The following is a 14,709-nucleotide window of genomic DNA, read 5'->3' on the forward strand; positions in this document are numbered from 1 at the left end:
ATCCCCATGCAGTACAAGGAGGAAAACAAGAGAGATTAAAACAAACCACAATCAGGATAGGTCTGACAAGGAAGCGTAGGATTAAGAATTAGGGGGAGACATACTAAGCAGTGAAAAGAGTGAAGAAGTGACCAGTAGAGAAGTTGCCCATGGCAAGCAATCAGTATTGAAGTAACATTTCTAATTTGCATACTATAAAATTATACAGAGCAGCTGACTGGTTGCCATGGGTAACTTCTCGACTGGCTCACTTCTCCACTCTTTTCACTGCTTAGTACAGTAATTTGAGACCTTGCAATTACAACAAAAAATGCTTTACTATGGGGGTCATACCGAGTTGATCGCACGTAGCAACTTTTTCTGCCCGTACGATTAACTAGACACCGCCTATGGGGGAGTGTTTTTTTGGATAGCAAGGCTGCGATCACTTGTGCAGACCTGCTATGCTAAAATAGTTTTGTGTAAAACAAGACCAGGGTAAGACTTACTTACCCTGTGCGATGTATCCAGCATTGCAGGTCCCGGAATTGACGTCAGACATCCGCCCTCCAAACGCCTCGACACGCCTGCGTTCGGATCTTCACGCCCAGAAAACGGTGAGTTGACGCCCAGGAACGCCTTCCTCCTGTCAATCTTCTTGCGGTCGCTGCTGCGACCACTTTCTTCGCTAGCGGCGTTGCTGCCCGGCGATGACTGTCGCCGGGCAACGATGCGCCTGCACAATGCGTGTGCTGCTGCTCAATCGCTGTGATTAAGAGGATGCCATCCGGCCGGAGGAGGACAAGGAGGAGGGCTAAAAGGAGGCTACCTCTGGGACTAGTCAGATGTACGTATAATGTACTGTCAGACAGCTCTATAGTACAGTGTTGTGGCAGTGTCCTGTCAATGTTACTGCACTTTGTGTTGGCAGGCAGTGTGACAGAGCAGGGGTGCAGATAGTGAACTGCATTAGGAGAAGCTGCAGTTACACTCGCTTCCGCTGTTTAAATATTCTGTTAAGTTATTTATCAGGTATGTGTTTCTATGCATCTTCTCAGAAATAATGCTATGGGAACTTTTGGCATATTGGTTGTATCAAGGCAGTACATTAATGAGCAGCCCGGTTATATGACACTGCATTATCTGAGGTGGGCAGGTGTTGCATACAGGAAGTCTTAAGAATACACTATTTTTATTGAAAAAACTTGCAGACACGTCTTCGGGTTTTATGTAAGGTATCTAATGCACGCCTGTGTATCCTATAGTGTTTCAAGTTCGGTGGAACTGTAAGATCCAGCATACCCTGCTCCTCCCCGGGCCCTTCTCTCTCAGCCTCCCCCCGACTGACTGGGAGCTACAGGTGAGGCAGGCCTGCTCTTGCCTCCGGGGGATGACATCACAGTCTAAAAAATGGGAGGGGTAGGACTGGAAGTTGAAAGAAGTAATGAGTAGAGAGAGGAGTAGTCTGTATTCATTTTTACCCCCCCCCCCAAAAAAAAAAAAAAAAGAACAGTCTAGATCCGTCCCTGTTACAAAACATATGGATAAATAATTTCTCAGTTATGACCATCACTCGGTGAAAAGAACTATTGGGGGAATTGAATTGCCAGCGGTAAATTACCTTGGGTTAATTGATCCCCCAAGGATAGCCAATTATCCACAAAGTAAGCCAGATGCTGGCACTTATGGTGGACCTGCTGAGGTCCCAAAAAAATCCCCGGTAAGTATTTTCGTGATCGTGGAAGCGAAAACACATAGGGCCATGGACTTATGACGGATCCTGTATTTTGTATTTTTGCCTGAAAACAGGGGATTTTTCGGGCGGTACAAATGTGCTCTAATTGGTTACCATGAAAAAAAAATTCTGTTCAAGTCCCATTTTCACCACCCCAAAAATATTGTTGCTAATTGAATTCATACCTATATGTATAGTTTATTTATAATTATTTCTATAAATTTAGCATATTTAAGCAAACTACTGTAGAAAAGAGAACAAATGTTGATTTGCAGTGTGTTTTTGCAGGTTAATCTATCATTTAAAGCAGGGCTCACCAAACCGGTCCTCGAGATCTACCAATAGTTCATCTTTTCCAGGCCTCCTGGAGATTAGTAATGACTGCACCTGTGCACTAGCTAGGTGGTCTGAAAAATGTGAACTGTTGGTAGATCGCGAGGACTGGTTTGGCCAGCCCTGATTTAAAGAATAATTTCACCCAAAATGTAAAATTGGATATTGTGTAGAATCAGGTGAGATAAGGGAACATGAATATCTCCCTCAGTTATGATCCTCCCATTTGAAAGACTACTTCTCTAAAGGTCATCTCTCTTTCTCATGCTCGGAGCTATATTCACCCTATGGCCAGTGAATGTCCCATTCATCCAATGTCTAAACATGCAAGGGAGGAGTTTAGATAAGCTATTACCCTGAAAAAAATCTCACCCAGCAGTAGAGTGGATCTCCTGAACAGATTCGTTAGATGCTTGAAAATATATAACTGCTTTGAGTTTCTATCAGCCGTGGCCAATGGAAAGCTGTTGAAGGATTATTTTCCAGCAGCCGTCCAAAGGGTGTTTCTGACTGGTCGTCTCAGAAACGCCCACTGGGTGGCTGCTGGAAAATAATCTCAGAGGGACCCCCTGGCACTGCATCCTTGTACCCTCCCCCAGTGCGTGCTGTGCAGCCAGTCACTTCTGATTGGGCAGCCCGACGGCACCCCCCACACTGCAGCTGGAGAGAGGATTCGGAGTTTGCACCATAGACTTTAATGCGCGTGGGCACACTTGCCTTGCCTTCGCTGCCGCGATGTCGGCAACGATGAGCCTGGCTACTTCTATATAAATACATGTATAATATATTTATTATACTTGCATGCAGAGTAAATACTGTCTGATTTGGTATGTAGCCCACAAAGTTATACATTAGCTTTATCTCCTTTAATTCTCCAGAGACAGCCCATGCTACCTTACTAGCTTGTGCAGTGTATGAAAGCTGTCCCGTTAGCGGCAAATAATGAGCACATTTACACTGACTTTATTTTGCTGTCAGCATATACAGTATACAGCTGTTTCTTTGGGAAGAAATGTCACGTCTGCTTTTAAACAGAAAGGGATGATTTTGCAGAAGTAATTCCATATATATATATATATATATATATATATATATATATAGTTCCGATAAGTCCGGCACTCCTTAATTGTGCTGTGCAAAAAACTGGCTGGGGTTACCTTCCTAGGAACCATGTATTGTACAACACAACATATATACTCATATATAGTATATTTCAGATTTATCATTTTTAGATACATGAATGGTTCACTTTAAATACAGTTTTTTTAGTGTTATAATTTTTGATCATTGCTACTTATAGAGGTCTAAGTTTCAATGTGGCTTGAAAAGAAAGATTTCCTACTAGCATCGAAAGGGTAGTTTACATGTTTTCAGTAAAATACTGCAGGGCAGTCGAACTGGCAAGAGGAATCTCACCGCTCTGCTGGCCAACCCATGTCTTCTAGGCTTTCCCAGGTCACACATGCACACTACACTGGGAGCCCAGGCTTGGTCTCCCTGTTGCAGATTCCATTAGAAAAAATAAAGAGAGAGGGAAAGAGAGAAAGTGAAAAAAGAAAAAATGAAGTAGCAAATGGTGAAAATGACTTCACTTAATATGTATTTATATCGTTTTTTTTCCTTTATTGCTCCTCACTATCGCCGTCATGTCCTTGTTAAATAGGCGATAGCAGGCGTTGGTGACACTCAGTCATCTTAGCCACCACTGGGAGTAGCCTTTGGTAAATAACAAGAGAAACTCTATCTCCGGTGAAAACAGACATTTTTGCCAGAGATAGCGCATTTTGGGTCTTTAATACCTAAAATGATTGCCATTCCAGCCGTCAGCCTGTAATGAAGTGCACAGACTTTGTAAATTTACAAGGGAAATAAATAAATCAGTACATGTCTAATGAGCTATTAGCTGTAGATTTTTGCCTTGGAATAGATATAATGAATTATACCTAAATCCAAAAGGAGATCTTTTTGCCAAGAGGTAGTGAAAAGAAAATTTGGACCCAGGCAGCTGCGTCACACAGAAGATTTGATCACTCCCGTCTAGGGTGCCAGGAGATTTGAGACAGATGTTGTCAGACACGCCGCATGCCTAAAACATTTCCAGGGGACGGGCTGCAGTGAGAGAGAGGGAAAGAGAGTGACTTAATAACGGCAGAAACAGCTGGAGATGCAGGAACAGGAGTCTATTCTCCCCTAGGTGTACAGCCAGCCTCTTTGCATTACATCTGCCTGTCAGAGCTGGCTGGTTTAAGCTGTCATGCAGTGTGCTAACTTTTTTTTTTTTTTTTCACACTTTCACTCTCCCTGTGAATAAAGTGCAGCATTGTGATTATTAATCCCACTCCGGTGACTTGACTTTAAATGTGGTCTTGGAATAGATCCCGGAGTTCTGTTTTCTAATCTTCCTACTCCTGTTTCAGAGACACCACTGGATACAGAGCAGAGATCACTGACACGCTGCCTCACTTCTCTCTGATTTTTGTCTCTTTAATACAATTTTTTTTTCCTTACTTGGCGAAGAAACCAATGGATACCAAGCTGATCTGTCTATTTCTCCTTTTCTCTGTGCCTCCCCTGGCAGTGGGAAACCAGACAGGGCGCATCAAGGTGATCTTCACACCCAGCATTTGCAAAGTGACCTGTACCAAGGGCCGCTGTCATAACAACTGTGAGAAGGGAAATACAACCACGCTTATTAGTGAAAATGGTCACGCTGCTGACACGCTGACTTCCAGTAACTTCAGAGTAGGTAAGTACAGTAGTACTAGATATGTTATATTTCTTATACCTATGAAAATAGTGGAAGACTTTAAAGTTACACAGTGGTGGATGCTTACTAACAAAGTACAAATGTGCGCTAATCTACAGCAACCCGTCAGACGTTTGCTGCTATTGGGTGTTACTATCAAAGTGTAAAGAGGATAGTTAGCAAATCCTGGAGAGGAGAGAGATAAAGTATCAACCAATCAGCTCCTGACATTTTTTCATCACAGCCTGTAACATGACAGTTAGAATTTGATTGGTTGGTGCTTTATATCACTTTCCACTTTATCATTTAAGTGCACGTTTGATAATGAAAGCAGCTGTCAGATTGGATACTTTAGGACACAACTCATTACACTTTGTCAGTAAATAACTGCCATAGATAGCACTCATATTAAAATAAGCAAAAGTAAAAAAATTTAATTCATTTATTTATTTATTTATTTATTTATTTCTTGCTGACATACAGTAGTCTCTAAATATCCTATTCACATTTTCTTCATTCATTTCTTTGAATGAAACTACTCCACCTCAACAAAACAAGCGTTCTGTGCCATTCATTCAGAGGTAGCACACACTTGAAACATTCAAATATTTAAACATTAACATAACTTTTCAAGAAATTTCTCACTAGATATTCTAAACACATTTTTTGTGTTTGCAGGCCCTGTCTCATTCATTTTCCATGTAGCAGACATGTGTTATATCACTAGAAGCTTCAAAGCGTTTACAAATCAGAAAATAAAGAGAAGTTCGTTTATCATGATAATTAGAGGTGTTACATTAACTTATATACAGTACTTTGCTTATTTAGTCTGTGTTCCATTTAAAGCTGCCCTCGCTGTTACATAGTACAGTTCCAGCTTTTCTTACCATCTGCTTTATACCATTTAGAAAGGAATAGACACAGTATATTTATGTGTCCTTGAGCAATCTACTGTAAATGTGATCATGTACATGTCTAGTTGAGTTATTGGTGTACTGGATTTACATATATCAATGAACTATGCTGAAATTATCAGCCACAGGTGTGGGACTAAGGGCACAGAGACTTACGCCAATGCCAAAACCACAAGGCTTTTGCTGCACAGCTATTCACTTTTCCATGATTCATGAGCAGAATTGTTTTTACTTGTTTTATGGGTTCCCTGCTTTAAAATTTACTCAGCCTGTTCCACTTCATGTCCACTGTAATGATGCTGTATTTCAGCACATTTTCTGTCCTTCTGTCCTTGATTGGCGACCTAAACTAATATCAAGAACAGCATTGCAGATGCAGTGGCAGATGGAGCCATAGCTATCCCAATTTGTGTCTCATTTATTATATCGGATTGGTTCTTTTTGGCTGTGGCACCTATTATTTGTTGTGTGTTTTCCAAGGGCACAGTTTTTTTATTTCTTCCTAGCTGATCATCATTGTCACCATAGTAATCAGCTCTGTTTTCTCATGGTGTGAATAGTTATTTCTACCTCTGAATGGATTGGCAAGCTTGTTGTTTTATTTATTTGATTAGGTATAAGAAATCTCTGAGTGTTATAAGGATAAGTCATCTTGTTAGGAACCAGATACTGCGTGGTAGCATGGGGAGTCAGGCTCATCTTTCTCCTACTGTATTGTGTTCCCTTCCCATGTGCCTTTAGGCACTACTGCTAGAATGGGTTCACTACGATATGCCGGCGGTCGGGCTCTCGGCGACCAGCATACCGGCGCCGGGAGCCCGACCGCCGGCTTACCGACAGTGTGGCGAGCGCAAATGAGCCCCTTGCGGGCTTGCTGCGCTCGCCACGCTATGGGCACGGTGGCGCGCCACCACACTATTTTATTCTCCCTCCAGGGGGGTCGTGGACGAGGGAGAATAAGTGTCGTATGCCGGCTGTCGGGATCCCGGCACCGGTATGCTGTGCGCCGGGATCCCGTCAGTCGGCATACAGAAGACCGCCCTGCTAGAATATTTGCCCTGCTGGACAGTAACTTCTGCTACTTGTCATGTGGTTTGTTGAATTTTTAATAGCTAAAGCAGATCCACTCAAGTTATGCTGCTGTCGCCACAAGCTTACCACATCACGCCTGTGACTCTCATGGTGCGGTTGACTAGGGTTGGAGCGCTTCATTGTATTCAGTCCATAACTTTTGCTCATATGCCATGTTCCCAGTATTGAAAGTTGGTGGGTATAGAGCAAGCTTTAGGCATACTTGCCTACCTGACCCTCTCCATGAGGGAGAAAATGCTCTGTTCCTGAACTTTCCTGTAATGTATGATTGCCATCACCTGTGGTGAAACACCTTTCTTATCAATTAACTAGCTCACCACATGTGATGGCAATCATACATTACCAGGAAAGTCCAGGAACAGAGCATTTTCTCCCTCATGGAGAGGGTCAGGTAGGCAAGTATGGCTTTAGGCAATCCATAAGATTTTTTACAGCTGTACAGGCTATTTAATAGATGAGTGTGCTAACGTGTATAATTACACTTGCTGGGAGGGGGAATGTATACCGACTTCCTTTTGGGCAGCAGCAGATACAAGAAAAAATATTCTCACAAAAATTTCACATATAAACAGCAGAAGCAATGGAGCAACCTTCACCTTTGACCTCTATTGATATTCTGCTCCACGGGAGGTTTCTGTCCTCCCTGAGCTCGCCTTACTGTTACCAATATGCAACCATATCGCTTAACCTACATGCTACATATTGGCCCTCATTCCGAGTTGTTCGCTCATTGCCGAATTTCGCTATATTGCGATTAGTTGCTTACTGCCAGAGCCGGCCCTAGGCATAGGCAAACTAGGCAATTGCCTAGGGCATCTGGTATGCCTAGGGGCACAAGCAGCTTCTGCTGATTAAAATGATATGCGGCATGCCTATATTCTGTGTGTAGAATTTCGTATGCAGATACAGCCACAGTCGCACACAGTATATAGGCATGCCACATATCATTTTAATCAGCAGAAGCTGCTTGTCTATCCTAGCCACATAGCAATGCAAATAAGATTTACTTTCATAAAAAATAGGCACCCGACATTAGCAGAGCTGCCAGTTGACTCACGCCAGGAACTATATGTGTCAATATGTGTATAAGGTCATTAATAATGTGTAACATATGTGTAAGGGGCACTATGTGTGTCATTATGTGTATAAGGGTACTAATAATGTGCAGCATATGTGTAAGGGACATTATGTGTATCATTATGTGTATAAGGGCATTAAAAATGTTCGGCATATGGGTAAGGGAAATTATGTGTATAAGGGCATTAATAAGGGTTGGCATAATGTGTAAGGCGCATTATGTTTATAAGGACATTAATAATGTGTGTCATATGTGTAAGGGGCATTACTGTGTGGTATTATGTGTATAAATGCATTACCAATGTGTGGTATTATGTGTATAAGGTGCTCTACTGTGTTGCGTAACGTATAGAAAGGGCACTACTGTGTGGCGTATCATTCAGAAAGGGCACTACTGTGTGGTCTAATGTGAATAAAGAGCAATATGGTGTGGTGTAATGTGAATAAGGAGCAATATGGTGTGGTGTAATGAGAATAAAGAGCAATATGGTGTGGTGCAATGTGAATAAGGAGCAATTCAGTATGATGTTATGTGAATGAGGGGCACTACTGTGAGCAGTAACGTATATAAGGTAAAGTGGTACTACTGTGTGATGTAATGTGAATAAGGGACACTATCGCATGATAAATTGTGAATAAAGTTTCACTACCGTGAGGCATAATTTGAATTGGGGGTACTATTGTTTGGCCATGCCCCTTCCCAGCAAAAACACATACCTTTTTGGGCTGTGCGCCGAATGTGCACACTGTTCTTATTTAAATTACAGGGGGTAGTAAAACAAAAAAAAGGACTGCTATGGGTGGGGGGTGATGGTGCTGGGAAAGGGGTGCAGGGTCAGAGGCGGAACTAGCGGTGGTGCTAGGGGGCACCAGCAAAAATCTTGCCTAGGGCATTATATTGGTTAGGGCCGGCTCTGCTTACTGCGCATGCGCAATGTTCGCAGAGCGCATGCGCTTAGTTATTTTACTCAAAAGTTAGGTATTTTACTCACGGCATTACGAGGATTTTTATTCGTTCTGGTGATCGGAGTGTGATTGACAGGAAGTGGATGTTTCTGGGCGGAAACTGGCCGTTTTATGGGTGTGTGTGAAAAAACGCTGCCGTTTCTGGGAAAAACGCGGGAGTGGCTGGAGAAACGGGGGAGTGCCTGGGCGAACGCTGGGTGTGTTTGTGACGTCAAACCAGGAACGAAACTGACTGAACTGATCGCAGTGGCAGAGTAAGTGTCGAGCTTTTTAGAAACTGCTAAGAAATTTCTATTCGCAATTTAGCGAATCTTTCGTTCGCAATTCTGCTAAGCTAAGATACACTCCCAGAGGGCGGCGGCTTAGCGTGTGCAATGCTGCTAAAAGCAGCTAGCGAGTGAACAACTCGGAATGAGGGCCATTGTTTGTAAAGGAAACTGTGAAAAGTGCTCAAACTAAAAAGGTCTCACACACACACACACACACACACACACACACACACACACACACATAATTTTGATGAACACACAATCAGATAAGAATCATTACCCTATATACTGAAATGAATAATGTGGTCTAGTTCAATACAGATGACAGCAATCACAAATTAAGAAAAGTCCAGGAACTGAGCAGTTTGTCCCTCCTGAATTTGATTTGTTCCTGGACCACCAACCCGAGGCATTCCTGCAAAATCCTTGTGGCACCCCAGGGTGCTTAGGCACACAGTTTGGGAACCACTGCTCTATGTATAAAATGTAATAACAAGTTATAAAGGGATTCAGTATGAAATATCAACATTCAGGAGACCAACGCCAGAATCCCGACAGGCGGAATCCTGGCAGTGAGCGCAGCGGGTCCCCTTGCGAGCTTGCTGCGCTTGCCACGGTTTGGGCCTGGTGGCAAGCTTTGCTCGCCACGCTGTTATATTCCTCTTCAGGTGGTGGCATGGACCACCACCCAAGTAGGAATACTAGGCTTCTGTCGGGATTCTGAACGCTGGCATTTCACCGGCGGTCAGGATTCCGGTGTCAGTATCCTGACTGCCGGTAAATTAACTGCATCCTTTATAAAGTACATGATTTGTAAATTACATTGTGAAAGGCCAGTATGGTTATATGCAGCAGCAGTTCCTACCTGCTTGGATGAGGGCGACTGCAGGAGAGAAGAAGACAGCACCGGGCCGGCAATGGATCTTGCAAGCACTGGTACCAGCACATGCACACAAGAGGTGGTAGGACTCCTCATGCTCAAAACACCAGCTTCTAGGGACTGCATTAGCAGCAGCCCCAGAAGTTGGGTAGGGCTGACAATAAGGCAGGAAGTAGCTTCTCACCGGAAGCACGTTCTCTGTTAATCGCAACCCTGACTGGCAGTCCTAGAGCTAGAAATCACCTCCCCCAGGGACTGCCTGTCCTGTGTGTGATTGACAGGTGGCACTTCCAATGAGAAGTCACTGCCAGTTACAGTGTAGCCAGTCACGGGCTGCAATTGGCTCACTGAGATGGCGGATTTTACTTGTGTGGGTAGGCTGCAACTTTGCAGCTATAGGTAAAATCCGCTACTGGATATGTTGGTTTTCTTTTTGTGGTAAGATTGGGCAATTGTCGCTCTTCAATTGCTATTGTGGTACAAGTCCCAGTTTTGCAGTCATTATTGAATGTCCTTTATTTGTCTGTAACTAAATGCACCTTACATGTATGAGATTTGCAGATTTTATAATGCTTATAATAAAGGAATCTAGGGTGGTCTGCACAGTTGTACAAAGATAGGTGCGGCCCGTTTAAGTTTATACAGTAAGTAAACTGTCATTGATTCATATAATGTTAGAAAATGGAAAAATTAAGCCCTTATCTCCCCCATCATGTTTACATTTTTTTTGTCTTGGGTCTTTCTCTGCATTACTACTTGACTGCTCTGTGAAATATGTAGAGGATTTAAACAGCAGTAAAGGAATTTACCTGTCACAACTTGTAACCACTTTTTTGTGTGCTGGAAGTGAACCAGATGCTCTTACCTGGGGCAGTGTTATAATTTTATACTGCTAAGTTATTAGGAGGGAAACACTGTACTTTTAGTTTATACTGCTGGTATGACACAACGATAACTTTGATGCAAGCTTCTATTGTTTAGAATAGTGTGAATGTCGGGATTTTTATGTTTCTATTAAGTTCGTTTGCTGATTTACTGTCGTAATATCAAAAGGCAGGAAAAGCAGAGTCTTCACTGACTCATGCTGTAAAATCTTCCATATATAAGTCGCTACTGCATTGAACTGAAATGTATGTGCCGTCAGTTGCATACCAGGCAACTGGCATTTTTTTTTTAAAACAGAAGTTTTTCTTAAGTATTGTCTGGGTTTTTTGTGTTTTTTTTTTCCAAAACGTTTTTTTTTTTACACGGGAAAGGAAGACAATCAGTACAGGGAGCAATTCATAATGGTAACACTCATAACCATACATGATGATGAAAACAGTAAAAGAGAGTAGGGGGAAAGAGAAGAGGAAGAAAAAGGGGGAGGGAGGGGGGCAAGGGTAAGGAACCTCAAGCATTATCAGTCACTGATTATAACAATTGGGAGAACCAACAACATTTAAAAAGTCCAAAGCGTAAAAATGAAGTATGGTACAACTGAAAGAGCAATACATTAATAAAAAAGCATCTATCAAAATCAGGTGTAGTACGGGTGACCGGCGGTCTCCTGACCGCCGGTCACCTTACCGATGCCGGGATCCCGGCAGCATACCGACGCCGGGATCCTGGCGGGGAGCGGCGAGTGCAGCAAGCCCCTTGCGGGCTCGGTGGCGACCTGCGGTCGCCACGGGTTCTATTCCCACTCTATGGGTGCCGTGGACACCCACGAGTGGAAATAGTCCCTGTTGGTCGGCATGCCGACCATCGGGATAGTGAGCCGTCGGGCTCACGGAGGAGGTCATGTGACTGCCGGTCAGCCGACCGGCGGTCACATGACTACCACCCATCAAAATCGGTATAAAATATAAGATAGGGAGAGCAGGTCACTATGTTGTGTCAGACATACCGCGAGTATTCGTGTGTATACCATCAGTAAGATTACGTTTGAGAGACCAGCTAGTAGTTTCAAACTCCTGCATAACTTTGTAACTCTCAAGTAGGGGAGTCGAGTGATTCAACAAGGGGGCTCCATTTCTTATAGAATAAGACTACACCAGATTCTAAAGCTGGAAAAATGGATTGTCTATCATAATAAAGCGTTTTCAACAAAAAGGATTTAACCGTTCCCAAAAAAGGGAGGGTGGGACTAGTCCAAACACATAAAATTGTCTTCCTGGCAATTGTCACTGTATTGGTCAACAAGGGGATGAAGTTAGGACCATCAGAGCCTAAGGACCAATGTTTAAAACTTGCGCATAATAGAGCAAGGGTTTCAGCTTGAAGTTGTAAATGAAAAATACAATTGATATAGTTTGTTACTTTGCCCCAAAATGTACGTATTTTCTGGCATGACCACATGCTGTGAAAAAAGGTTTTGTTCTGGCATTTACACTTTAGGCAATCACCCGACTCCCCTGAAACCATATGCTTTCTTCTGGCCTGGGAGATATACACCCTATTAATTGTGTTAACGTGAACCTCTTTTAACCAGGTACATCGCAAATATTTCAAAATGATCAAGTAATAGGTCAGAAGAAATTATAGAGGGAACATCTAGCTCCCATGCTGCTGCATTCCGCTTCCAAACTCTAGTAGATACTGATCTTGTCAGTTCGGCACTCAAGTATTTTGTCTTATATGGGTGTAAAACAATAAATGCTAAGAATGATTGTATAGGATCAGGTGATGGCAAGAGCGACAGCCGTGAGGTAATTGACTTAGCAAAATGAGAAGCTTGGAGGTACATAAAAAACTGTTGGCATGGAATCTGGTATGTGGCATGCAAGTCAGAAAACTGTAAAATCGTGCCGCCAGGGTCAAGAACATCCCTTATTTTTGAGATACCCTTCCCCACCAATAATTCAATAGAATGGTTTGAAAACATTTCTTTGAGTATACATTAGGTGCGTAAATATTAAATATTACAAATCTGTCTGTATAGACACTTCTGAAATTACATATCGGTCCAAAGGGTCGGCTATAATGGTATGACGTGTAGGAGCTAGTTGTATCTTAATCAAAATAACCACCCCACACTTTTTAGAAGTAAAGGCAGCAGAGAAAAGTACAGAATAACCCATAGTGTTAAGCTTTACAATTTCGGGGGGGGGGGGGGGGGTAGGGGGGGAGTTTCCTGCAGCAACACTACATCAACACCCAATGTCCTCACATAGGAAAAGATTCTCGTGCGTTTAATGGGGGAGTTTATCCCTCCCACATTCCACAAACAGATCTTTAGGGGGGGCCATATTGAAGCATTAACCAAAATAGAGAGCGGGCTTTTAAAGTATAACAGGAACATTATGAAAAAAACAGCAGAATTAATCCATAATAAAAATACATATTGATACCATACTTGGAAAAGCAATGAGAAGATGAACCAGCACAATAGGACATATCAGTACTTTAACTTGAAGGGAGAGGAAGGGTAAAATAAAGACAAACTTGAAGCAAGACATAGAAAAATAAAAACAAACAAAACACAGAAATAATCATTGCATAGAAATAAATTCCCTGCAGCCAACAGGCATATAGCAGACTTCCGGGGAAATACACTTAAGAGTCCATAGGCGGTACACAAAGACACCACGCAAGGAATCCGAGCGAACAGAGATTGGATAGGGGGAAGGGAGAGGGGAGGGGGTGTGGGCTCCAAGGAGCCACAGCAGGAAAAAATATATAAATCCCACCCTTCAAATCACTTCAATACGAATGAGTACACTATGGAAAAAGTTGTAAGGTGGGGATACAGACTACAAATAGTCGGACCAGCACCAAAACAGCTTTTTTTTAATCTTTTTATTTTTTATATAAAAGAGAAAGAGAAAAAAGATGAAAGAAATTCAATAATTGCAATAACAAGGAACAGTAGATAATAACAAGAGGGTACACAACAAAAAAAAGAAAACACCACACAAAAATGCCACTCAGGTATTATAATAGATTCATATGATACCAATACTTTCCAAATCAAAGCGGCAGAAGATAAGCAAACTGTATATGGGAAAAGAAAAAAATGTTTAAAAATGCAGCATTTTTCAAATGTCCACAAGGCTCAGATATTATCAATATATTCAATTTGAAAGGACTAGTAAATGAGGATGGGAGAGAAATGAGCTAGAAAATAGTCCCAGCAAATGGTGCAGGAGGATATCAGTCCTGGTCAGTCATTCTGATAGGGGAGGCCGTAGCAGACTTCGCTTGGACTTTGTTGCGTAGATAATCAGATGCCTCATCAGGGGTAGAGAAATCCACGAAGGAGTCTGCTGTGAAGAGACAAAGTCGAGCTGGATATAGGAGGGCAAAACGTCTGTTATTTGTAAACAGTTCTGAGCAAAGACCAGAAAAAGCTTTCCGGGCACGAGTGACTTCCGCCGAATAATCCTGAGACAAAAACAACTTGTGGCCTTCCCAGGTAATAGACCGATTGGATGCTTGCCAGAGTGCCTCGCGGTGAAGGAAATGTAAAAATCGGAAAATAGTCACTCTGGGTCTAGAATCTTTACCACTCCTGGGAGGCCCGATGCGGTGTGCTCTCTCAACGACCATATCTGCACAGGAATCACTCACATCCAGTAAATCAGGCAGAGATCAGGTAATAAAGTCAGTCAGAGAATCACCTTTAAGAGATTCAGGAAGACCCACTATCCTCAGATTGTTCCGACGTGAACAATTTTCCAGGTCACCCACTTTACTGAGCACTTACACATGCTGTTTGTACAAAGAATCATACTGAG

At 42.6% G+C, this 14,709-nt stretch overlaps 1 protein-coding gene across 5 annotated transcripts in view; it reads left to right on the forward strand.

The window, feature by feature from the left end:
- LTBP1 (latent transforming growth factor beta binding protein 1) overlaps positions 1 to 14,709 on the forward strand; it is a 660,590-nt gene that overhangs the window by 301,281 nt on the left and 344,600 nt on the right. For 3 of the 5 annotated variants that reach the window (XM_063917963.1, XM_063917960.1, XM_063917961.1), the window contains exon 5: positions 4,626 to 4,793. The exons of 1 other annotated variant lie outside the window; for it this stretch is intronic. In XM_063917963.1, the coding sequence (XP_063774033.1) occupies positions 4,626 to 4,793 (168 nt within the window). Of the gene's footprint in view, positions 1 to 4,178; positions 4,794 to 14,709 lie in introns of those variants that run through there. One more of the 5 variants, XM_063917965.1, reaches the window with a different exon arrangement.

Source organism: Pseudophryne corroboree, chromosome 4 (genome assembly GCF_028390025.1).
Source record: "Pseudophryne corroboree isolate aPseCor3 chromosome 4, aPseCor3.hap2, whole genome shotgun sequence".
Lineage (NCBI taxonomy): Eukaryota > Metazoa > Chordata > Amphibia > Anura > Myobatrachidae > Pseudophryne > Pseudophryne corroboree.